The following is a 10,907-nucleotide window of genomic DNA, read 5'->3' on the forward strand; positions in this document are numbered from 1 at the left end:
TAAATCTAGAATACTTTTTTTAGGTTGAAATAGAATATGAACAATACTTTAAATATTTCTTCATGGCATTAAGACCGTGCATTAGGGGATTCTTGAACTACATTCGTACTATCATTGTGGTTAACAGAACTCACTTGCATGAGAAATAAAAAGGTATGTTGTTATAACTCGATGGTAACAACATCTACACAATTGCATTTAGTATCATGGACAGTGAGAACGATGTACCTTGGACTTGGTTCATGACTAATGTAAAGGCTTCAATAGGAGAATTCCAAAATTAGTCATTATATCTAACTGTCATATCTCAATTGGAAAAGAGTCGTATATGTGTTTCCTGAGATATTTCATGCGCTATGCATATATCACATCCAGAATAACTTGATGACCCAATTCAAAAACGAGGATATAATCTCACATTTTTTCTTCATTGCGGCCAAAGACCACATTAAGAGGGGATTGATTTTGAACTACATTTAGTACCAAGCTCCACTTGCATGGAAATAAAAAGGTATGTTGTTATAACTCGATGGTAACAACATCTACACAATTGCATTTAGTATCATGGACAGTGAGAACGATGTACCTTGGACTTGGTTCATGACTAATGTAAAGGCTTCAATAGGAGAATTCCAAAATTAGTCATTATATCTAACTGTCATATCTCAATTGGAAAAGCGGTCGTATATGTGTTTCCTGAGATATTTCATGCGCTATGCATATATCACATCCAGAATAACTTGATGACCCAATTCAAAAACGAGGATATAATCTCACATTTTTATCTTGCGGCCAAAGCACATAAGATGTCTGATTTTGAAATTTTAGGCCAAGCTCCAACAGTATCCTGGTGTGACAAGATATCTTGAAGAAATTGGGGTATAACAGTACGCAAAAGTTTATCGAGTCCACTATAGGTATGACAAGATGACCATAAACATAGTACAATGCCTTAATGCAGTAGTAAAGGATGCTCGAGAATTCCTCATCACAAAACTGTTGGAGCACATATATGAGTGGTTACAGGGTTGATTCTACATTTGTCGGACAAAATGCAATTACATGCACAAACATAGTACTGATTATGCATTTGATATTCTGAAGACTAAAGAATTGAAATCTAGAACGTACCATGTTTTCCCGGTTGACATGCATGTAATCAATGTAGATGATGGACATTGGGGGGGGGGGGGGGGATCTTCGTGCACGTACGTGTAGTTGCATGGATTCGACTATTTAGAGATTCCTTGTTCGCATGCAATTTGTGGCTGCACTGCAGCACATAAATACTTAAACTTTGTGTGCAAAGTGTGTTGAATGTGTACTTGTTGCATACGCAGAACCGATTTACCCAGTTGGTCATAGGCAAGAATGAAGGCGACAGTCGGACTTTAACAACTCCAAAATTTTACCACCACAGAAGGTAGCAGCTGTTAGTGACGTCAGACGTTCGTATACCTTCTCTAGGGAGTAGCCACGACAAATTCATAAGTGTCCAAAATGCGGTGTCATAGGACATAACAAAAAAAACATGTAAGCAACCACTGATAACACCCAACGCAAGTCCATCAAGGATAAACGATATAATCGAATTAAATGATCGTTTGGATTATATTAAAATATCGTTTAGGTATAACAAAACGATCTTTTAGATTATACTAAGAAATCGTTTAGGTATAACTGAACGATCTCTTAATATAATCTAAACGATCATTTAGATTATACTAAGAGATCGCTTAGATATAACTAAACGATCGGGAAAGGTAGACTATGAGATCGTTGTCATATCAAACTGATCTTATAGGTAAATATTTACGACCGTGTAATTAAATGTATTAGATCGGAGAGTCTATGGTATACTATTGTCCAATTGAATTCAACTTACCATCAATGTTATATTCACATGTGAAATATGCAATGAATTTCAAATGACTATAAATATTTATTAGCCCACAATTAGGTAACATATTGTTTTCTAAATAGTGGCATATTTTCTTATTGTAAACTACTGTTATCTTTTCTTGTTACAAGATATTTAATGAATTTTGCACAAAAAATACCATAATCTAGAGATTTGCCCATTTGTAGGACGACTTTTGATCATTTCACTTCCCACAGACTATAATTGAAGTTTGGATGACCTTGATCATGACCAACGGCTATCAAATGGACAATATTGATCTGGCCACCCGTTGCATATAATCATTCATGATGTCATCATAGATGTAGTTTGGCATGGAGTCGAAGACCTTTATCTTGCCGTTACTAGGTCGATGGCAACCATCAGTCAGTGTTGTCTAACGTTGATTGTCCTGAAGACGAATTACACTTCTTCCCATGCAAGTTTGTACTCCTCATTTACACCAAGCACATAGTCAAGAAAGAATTTATTGTTCGCCCAGTGCTTCATATGTGCCCCTTGATTCGTCTAGAGTGCCACGTTTCCATCCTCCATTACCAAACCATCTACACGAATATTTGCTGAAATACCTTCTGATTCCACGATGACATCTTAAAGAAAAATATTGCGGTATTTATAACCACGTTTCGAACTATAACTAAAATTGTATAATCCGTACCATGAAGCTCAAATCCACCACTGTGAATAGCTATTGGCAGAGGTTAGGTCTCGAATGCAGCTTCTGATGCACGTCCATAACTAGAACATTCATATCCTAATACAAACAATTAACGGTGTAGTTAGTTCTAAACGATCATGTAGTAAATTATAAATGGTCGTGTCGTTAATTATAAATGATCGTGTAGTGAGCTCTAAACGATCATGCAAATAATCGTGTACGATCAATTAGATAATCATATATGATCTTGTAGTGAACTTTAAACGATCGTGTAGATAATCGTATGCAACCATGTAGATAATCGTATACGATCGTGTAGATAATTGTGTACGATCGTTTAACATTGCGTAAACGATCTTTTATGATTACCAACATGATCGCTTAATGATTATATGAGCGATGAACTATTAATCGGAATTAGAAATATTCACATTCTCAAGCACCCATATGTTCTTCTAGAGTATTTTGAAGAAATCCTTAGTCTGGAAGGTATACACCACTATTCGGTCTTCGTTTTTTGTTTTTAGATTGGCTCTTCATGTCTTGTATGTTGACCATAGAATATCTGGGATTGGGAGATCTAACCATCCTAGTGGGAAAGTTAAGGACCGGGACGAATGGGTTCGGATTTATAACACCTTTGAGTGGTTTCAATTCCCTTGCAAGTGGGTGAGGCTCATTTGGAGGTGGTTGGGGTTGTCTAAGGACATCTTGATTTGGTTGAGTTTTTCGAGACTCAATCTCTTTTTTTTGCCCTTTTTACCTCTTCGGATGTAAACTTTTCTGGCTTCTTCCTTTTTCGACGCTCAGGGTGTTCAACTTCCTCCTACAATTAAATTCAAAGTTAGTGACTATAGTGTTAATGTTAAAATTTCATACTACGGTCATACCTTTTTTAGTGACCTCTTCTTGTGTTGCACTCCCTTCAACATAAACTTGTAAATCAATCGGAGAATTCAAGTCGAAATGGGTCTGTACATTGAATGGTTGTTCAGGAAGTTGACCTTCATCGACGATCAGTCCAATTGTTCGTTGACGATTGGTCCAATTGATGGTTCAACGACTGTTCGTACTTCAATTGTTACATTTTCAACAACTACGAGCGGTTCATTGATGGTTCAGCCCTCAACATCTCCATCGACTGTGCAGCCCTCAACAGTTCTATGGATGGTTGCATGGGTTGTTCATCATTAATAGGTATGGACTGCTCGTGGAGGGGGGTTCGTTTAACATCTCCCCCATCAGTTGTATGGTCATCAATTGTTTGATCACCACAACTATTTGGTCACCACATCACCATGATCATGATAGGTCCCTCCATTATTACCTTCGCCATCATCGTGGTCATCATTAGCGTCATCATTAGGGTCATCCTATAGAAATAAATGAAACATTAAATGATCATGTATTAAACTTAAACGATCATGTATTAAATAGTAGACGATCGTGTGTTAAACATTAAATGATCGTTTATTGTGTCTAAACGATCGTCTATCAAAATCTAAATGATCGTTCAGACAAACTAAACGATCATCTAGATAAAACTAAACGATCGTTTAGTAAATAACTCAACATACAATTATTATCTTGCCTAAACTCTGGATGCAAAGCTTGCAAATTTCTAATAGCTCCTCACCCAACCGACGAACCATGCTCGTTGAGTTTGCCAAATCATTGCGAATTTCTAATAGGTCCTCACATATAACTCTATAAAGTTTGCCTTTCTTATATCTTTATGAGGATTTTGTGTGCTTCTTTGCATGTTCGATCTTCCTCTTCTTACTCATATCCTTCTCACACATTACATGCGCATTATGTGTGTCAGGCTGCTTCGTATGAGACTGACGAATTTGGGGGGAGTTAGTCATCTCGTGCTCATCATGATCACCATGTCTCACAGTTGCCTCATCGTGATCAAACCCCTCAAATTCAACGTTGGGGGAAGTTGGTCAGAAGAGTGTCAACCAGCCCCAACATCACCACCTTCAGGGATATCCTCATCAAGCATTCTTCATTCTTCAAGCACTTGGGTCACATCAAGCCCTACTAATCGATCTTCTTTGTACCTCATCTCATCTGTCGTAGTATAAGTTTTGGTATAAACAATAATCTGTATATAAAAGTAGTTAACATTAGCATGAAAGATTTCTCAGTCAGTTACACAATCACACAATGTAAGATAGACGATCATTTAATTTAAGCTAGACGATCGTTTAACTTTAACTAAACTATTTCACAATTTAAGGTAAACTGCGGTGTATAGAGAAACACATTCTTTGCAACCTAATTTTTCAAATTCAATTTTAACTTCATTATATGCATCAATGAGCTCATCAAAAATAAGGTTTTCAGGGCTTACCTTATCGTCGTCATCGTCGTCGTCGTCTCCAAAAGCCATAACGCACAAATTTGCTACTTCTTCCTCGATTTCAGATTTGCTTTCATCGCTTTCATCCCAAGTAGCTTTCATGGCCTTTCTGCTCTTCTTTGAAATGGCTTTTCTTTGAGGACAGTCCCACTTCACGTGTCTGGGCTTTTTGCATTCATAACAGATGATTGTATCTCTGTTGCTCTTCTCTCCTTTGCCTTCTTGATTGTTGACTTTCTTTGAGAAATTTCTTTTCCTAAAATGCTTTTTGAACTTCTTGGTCAAGTAAGCGGACTCCTCATCATTTAGTTCAGCTTCAATTTCAGTCCTCTTGAACTTGAGTGGACTTTAATTCTAGGCTCTTCTTCTTTTTTACATCTTCTTCCACATTGGCCTTCATGATTATCTCATGTGCCATGAAAGATCCAACGAGCTCCTCTAGTGGAAGTTTTGAGAGGTCTTTTGCTTCTTGGATTGCCATCACCTTAGCTTCCCAACTCTTAGGCAATGATCTAAGAATTTTTCTCACATTTTCAGAGGTGGTATAAGATTTTCCTAATCCCTTCAAAGCATTAACAATATTCGTGAACCTAATAAACATTTCATATATAGTTTCATTTGCATCCATTTTAAACAATTCATAATTATGAACTAACATGTTAATCTTTGACTCTTTAACTTGATTAGTTCCTTCATGAGTTAATACAAGCATATCCCAAATTTCTTTAGCAGAATTACATGCAGAGACTCGATTAAACTAATCAGGACATAAACACAAAACAGATAGTTCATGGCTTTAGCATTAATAGAAAACTTCTTTTTATCTTTCATAGGAATATCTTTATTATCAACTATCTAGGAATTAAAGGACCATTAAAAATAATTTTCCATTCAATAGAAATCAAATAAATTCTCATCCTAGTTTTCCACCATGCATAATTATTTCCATCAAACAAAGGTAGCCTAGTGGTAGATTGACCTTCACCATACCCATTTATTTCAGTAGTTGCCATAAGCTCGAACAATTAAGTTTTTCGAAAGAGGAAGAGAATATAATAATTTTTGTAAAGAGAAATACTTTTCCAAAATTTAGATTTTAATTTAAAAGATTTCAAATATTAAATTGAGAAAAAAGATAAGGTTTTAATAACCAATTTTCAAGACAAAAAATTTCTAATGAAAACAGCTTTTAAAACTCAATTTTTCAAACTTTTTGCAAAAAATAGAAAAATTCTAGATTTAATAAGATTAAAAAAAACAGAATGGAAAATCAAGAAAAAAATACAAAACCTTTTTTAAATAAGAAAACCGAGCTACCTGATACCAATTGTAGGATCTAAAGGCAACACTAGAAGGGGTGAATAGGGTTGATTACTAATTAAAAAAAAATTATTTTCAAACAATGCTCAATAAAGTTAACCCACTAATTTGATTAAAGAAAATTTATACAAGACAAAACTTAAATCATGCAATTTGGAAAGATTAAAAAAATAACTAAGACAAGAAGCAAAAAAATTGAAAACAAGAGATAAAAGAGAGAGGAAGAGAAAACACCGCGAATTATAGTGGTTCGGCAAATTGCCTATTCCACTCTCCAAGACTCCTTCTTAGGTATTTCACTAAATGATCCTCTTGCAGGTGAGGACCAAACCGACACACGACCCTCTTTTTCCTAGGCTAAAGAGAAACCCAAGATCCTAGGATCAAACCAATTTCTTTTTCTCACAACCCAAGGTGTATCCACACCTTAATACAATTCCCAAAAATTAAAAGAAAACAAGGAAAACCTCACAATATTACCTTTTGAAGGCTAAATACACAAGTTGAGCACTCAGGAAAAAAAATCACAAAAATAACTCTAGACCAATTTAAGAGCAAGGAGGGCAAGAATTTAAGAGTAGAGAGAATTGAGAGTTAAGACTTGATAGCTTTTGGTGTGTCAATGAAGAGTAAAATCAAGTCGAATTTATAGGCGAGGGGATAAATTTTGGCCATTGGAAATGATTGCAAATGAAGGGTGGAGATTGAATAAAAATAGGAAAGGAAAGGATTTGAAAAGGAATTTTGAAAGATTGGAATTATTGAGATTTGGAAAATAAAAAGAATTTGAATGATGAAAATTTATGAAGGAAATCAAATTTGAAAAGGCTGAAATTTGGTGAGAATTTGGAGAAAATTGGTTCAGGAAATTAAAAGAAAATAAATAAATAAATAAACAAACCAGATGATATAAGCACCATGCGCACGGGGGAAGAGATTGGTGTCATGCGCCGCATTCTGTGAAGAAACCGCAAGCACGTGCGGTGCATGCGCGCATCCGCGCGTGAAGCTGGGTGACCGCCACTTGTTATTATGTCATTCATCCACGGTCGCCACGTCACTACCATATCATGTGTCACATCATCTACACGTCAGCAAAAAGTGACCGGTTGGAGCATCACGTCATCCACCACGTCAGCTACCATGTCATCAATATTGACCGTTTGTGTGCCACATCAGTCACCACGTCAGCAAGGTGCCACGTGTCACTGCCACGTTGGATTTCCTCTCCAATCTTCTTTTACTTATAACTTTCTCGTTTGAACTCCGATTTGAGCGATTCAAATTGCGTTGGAATCGTCTTTCCGAGCTCTACAAGATAGTGACTCTGAAACACTGAAAATATTAGCACGAAAAATCTGAGTTCGTTATCATCAAAATACTTGGTTTGATTGAAGCCCTAAAGCTAACACGACTGAAAGTGATAGAGCAATTGAGAAGATGAAAGAGTTTGAGTGAAACTAAAGAGTTGAAAATGATATTCGTTTACTTGTCTCATGGTCAAGATCCAATGTAGAATGTTGGTTGAGTTTAAATAGTTGCATTAAATTGTAAATGATTGGTGGTTGGAAGAGATCACTGGATGAAAAAGAATAGGAGAGTAGCATTTAAAGCCACGGATAAAAATGGTATTTCACATGTGGAAAAAGTCAATGAAAACAAAGTTTTTAGAAAAAAATCAACCATAGACAAGTTTTTTATTTTTCAGATTATTTTAGGAAATTTTTCTTCGAAATATCTAATTTAAGTCTTATCTTCAAATTCAAAATAACCTCAAATCCTTTTAAGATGATGTAGAAAACATATTTTAGACGGGCATATTCGAGTTGTGCTGACTAATTAGTGAAAATTACGGTCAGAGGACCTTGAGTTTGTGGTAAGCGAAAGGAGAATATCACTACCTCGAGTATAATGGTCGAGGGATGGTATTATGTTAAGGTAAGTGAATATTAGAGCTTCGAGTATAAATATTGCGTGTTGAAGCCTTGGGTATAATTAGTTGGCGGCTAATACGGCAACAGTAGAAGGGCATTGAAGCCTATGGTATAAATGGTCTAAGGGTCGAAGTGAAGAGTTCTGATAGGATGAAGGAAAATGGAGTGAGTATGTTTGGTTTTCTGGGCGCCATTAAGGAAATCATTATGATGTGCCTATGGTATAAATGGTCTAAGGGTCGAAGTGAAGAGTTCTGATAGGATGAAGGAAAATGGATTGAGTATGTTTGGTTTTCTGGGCGCCATTAAGGAAATCATTATGATGTGCTAAACCTCTTGAGGTTGTTAAAGGGATCTACTATGTATAACTTTTCTTGCTCTTCTTTGGAGAAATTGAGGACTAGATCATAGGTGATTGGGGTGTACGGCCTCGCAAATGAACAGGGAAGAAGTTTAAGGAAGAGTTGGGTGGGCTCTTTGGCTTATATGGTTCTTGTTGGTGCTCGGTAGGGGATTTTAACCCGTCTATAAAAGCCAGATTGACAGGTTTACTTGGAATGGGCGGGCTGGTGAAATTCTCCAGAACCCAACCCAGTGGACCGAGCCTGCCTCCAACCACTTTAATGCCCTCATTCGAGTTACAAGCCCACATTACTGAGCTCCGCAGATTGATAGGTTTTTGTTGTCTAAAGGGTGGATGAATGTGTTACTGAGCTCCGCAGATGAATGTGTTACCTTCTTATATACATCTTTCAAAGAGAGACTTGAATTATCATGATCGAAAAGATGTAAGGCCCCAACTTCAATAAGAAATCTGAAAATATAGAAAAGATTTTGAGAGCATGCAGAAAAATTGTCATTGGAGTGTCTCAAAAGAGATTATGATCCTTCGTATCTCCATTTATAAAATAAAAAATAAAAATAATAAAAGGAGAATATTTTCTGCTTAAATAGCACAACTATACTTTTGAGTCAAAGTTCATATTAAAATCAACATTAAGGCAACACACTTATAGCTTTCCTAAAACAAGAGACACAATAGAAATACTTTAAGAAAACAAACTAACTAACCAACATTGCCCAAGTGAATGTAAAACAATAGATGTGCATATATATTGTAAATAGACTAGAAGATGTATATATATTGTAAATAGAAAAGAAGAATAAGTGATACATAAAATGAATTATATAGCTGGACACAAACAACTTAATAAAATTTCATTGATGCTACTTATTTTCAAGAGATAATGATAGAAAAGAAGACTATAGTTAAGAAAGAACTTCGAAGATGATGACTTCCTATCTTTACTAAGACACAAAATGCTACTAGTGCTTCTTGTTGTATATTTTAAGTTTGAACTCCTTCCCTTTATTTATAATGTAATGTTCTAAATACAGAACCAAAGACAACCAAAAAGCAATAAAAACTGACCAAGGGGTGACCAAGGTAATTGCCAAGATGCACCTAATGCAGCTCTCCTCACCTCATGGGCTATTTCCTCGCCTTGGCTTGGAACACTTCCATTTTTCTTTTTTTCATGATATTACCCGACTATTTCAAAGTACTCAAATTAAGTTAACACGATGTTAAAGAGAAGAACTCCCTAAAAAATGTTGTGGTCAATATCAAAAACAATAGGGATAACAAAACCGTAACAAAATCATAGTTTAACCTACAAAGTTTCCTCAATGGAACAATAAATCTTGCCACAACGTACAATGCCAGTTATCGTCCAAAGACTGCCCTTGATCTCTAAAACTTCTGCCATTCCCATCTGATCATTCCATCGAGCAGTTGAAGCATGCTTCCTAGAGAGACAGATAAAATATAGAAACAAACACTTAATAATAAGCAAATAGAATCATCCTATTGAAGGATTTGGAGAAGTTTAAATTCTTGAAATTCTCAACCTGAGTTGCAACTTGCGCAAGTACCCGGATGCGCAGAGACATTCTTCTTCATCTTTTATGTCTTGCTCATAATTGTCATCATCACCACTAGCTCCTCCTGAAGAGCTTTCCCAATCCGTAGCCTCCATCAGAAACCTCCGAATCAATTATCGACACTCCTCGTTCAGGGAACGGACATGCCACTGAACTATGTAAAAAAACATGGAGAAATAACGATCCACAACTCAGAAGATTGCTAGATATTAATGTGACGTGATTCCTAATTCTGAAATTTCATTTGATAACAGTTTATTGAACAACACAAAAAACTGGAATAAGGAAGGGGGAAGGTTTTCAGAGACTTGAGTCATGAAAACTTTCTACCACAAACAATGAAATGAAAAAGAAATTACAAATGAAACGAGAGAGTTCTGGATTACAAAAACATTTCCGATTTGGCAAGATTTTAGATCAAACTTGACTGCATTCCAAATTTACCCTGTGCTGGAATTGATTGAACTGCAAGGAGAAAAATCTAAGAGAAACTCACATACGAGCAAATGGAGAGTTAAGAAGAATCGAGTGCGGAGTCACCGACGGTAACAAATACGGAAGCAACGGGTGGAGGTCAGCGCATTAGAGTGTGAGAGAAGAAAGAAAAAGGTTATAGGCGTGTGCGGCGTGCGATTGCGTCACCGGCGGTGTGCCGGCAGAGAGGGTTGCAGTTGCGGTTGGAACATAAGGTGCGAGAAGTGGAATGACTGATGTCACAGACCAGTCCAAAATAAACATATCCCACTTTTTAAAAACAGTATT

At 36.3% G+C, this 10,907-nt stretch overlaps 1 protein-coding gene and 2 long non-coding RNA genes across 3 annotated transcripts; all 3 read right to left on the reverse strand.

The window, feature by feature from the left end:
* Positions 1–1,988: 1,988 nt before the first annotated feature.
* Positions 1,989–5,768, reverse strand: LOC120091686 (uncharacterized). Its single transcript, XR_005485813.2, has 4 exons — positions 4,939–5,768; positions 4,157–4,689; positions 3,470–3,952; positions 1,989–3,405 (listed from the first exon to the last, which is right to left on the reverse strand). It is a non-coding gene; the product is annotated as an uncharacterized LOC120091686 (long non-coding RNA).
* Positions 5,769–6,507: 739 nt separating this feature from the next.
* LOC150032975 (uncharacterized) lies at positions 6,508–8,305 on the reverse strand. Its single transcript, XR_016524521.1, has 2 exons — positions 8,169–8,305; positions 6,508–7,602 (listed from the first exon to the last, which is right to left on the reverse strand). It is a non-coding gene; the product is annotated as an uncharacterized LOC150032975 (long non-coding RNA).
* Positions 8,306–8,706: 401 nt separating this feature from the next.
* Positions 8,707–10,867, reverse strand: LOC120090313 (putative tRNA-splicing endonuclease subunit sen54). The gene is made up of 4 exons (XM_090307035.1): positions 10,642–10,867; positions 10,113–10,299; positions 9,879–10,010; positions 8,707–9,015 (listed from the first exon to the last, which is right to left on the reverse strand). The coding sequence occupies exons 2-4, from the start codon at positions 10,238–10,240 to the stop codon at positions 8,853–8,855; spliced, it is 423 nt and encodes a 140-aa protein (XP_090163161.1). The 5' UTR covers positions 10,241–10,299; positions 10,642–10,867; the 3' UTR covers positions 8,707–8,852.
* Between the last annotated feature and the right edge of the window lie 40 nt (positions 10,868–10,907).

This window comes from Benincasa hispida, chromosome 11 (genome assembly GCF_027475165.1).
Source record: "Benincasa hispida cultivar pf3 chromosome 11, pf3_genome.v1.1, whole genome shotgun sequence".
NCBI classification, from domain to species: Eukaryota; Viridiplantae; Streptophyta; class Magnoliopsida; order Cucurbitales; family Cucurbitaceae; genus Benincasa; species Benincasa hispida.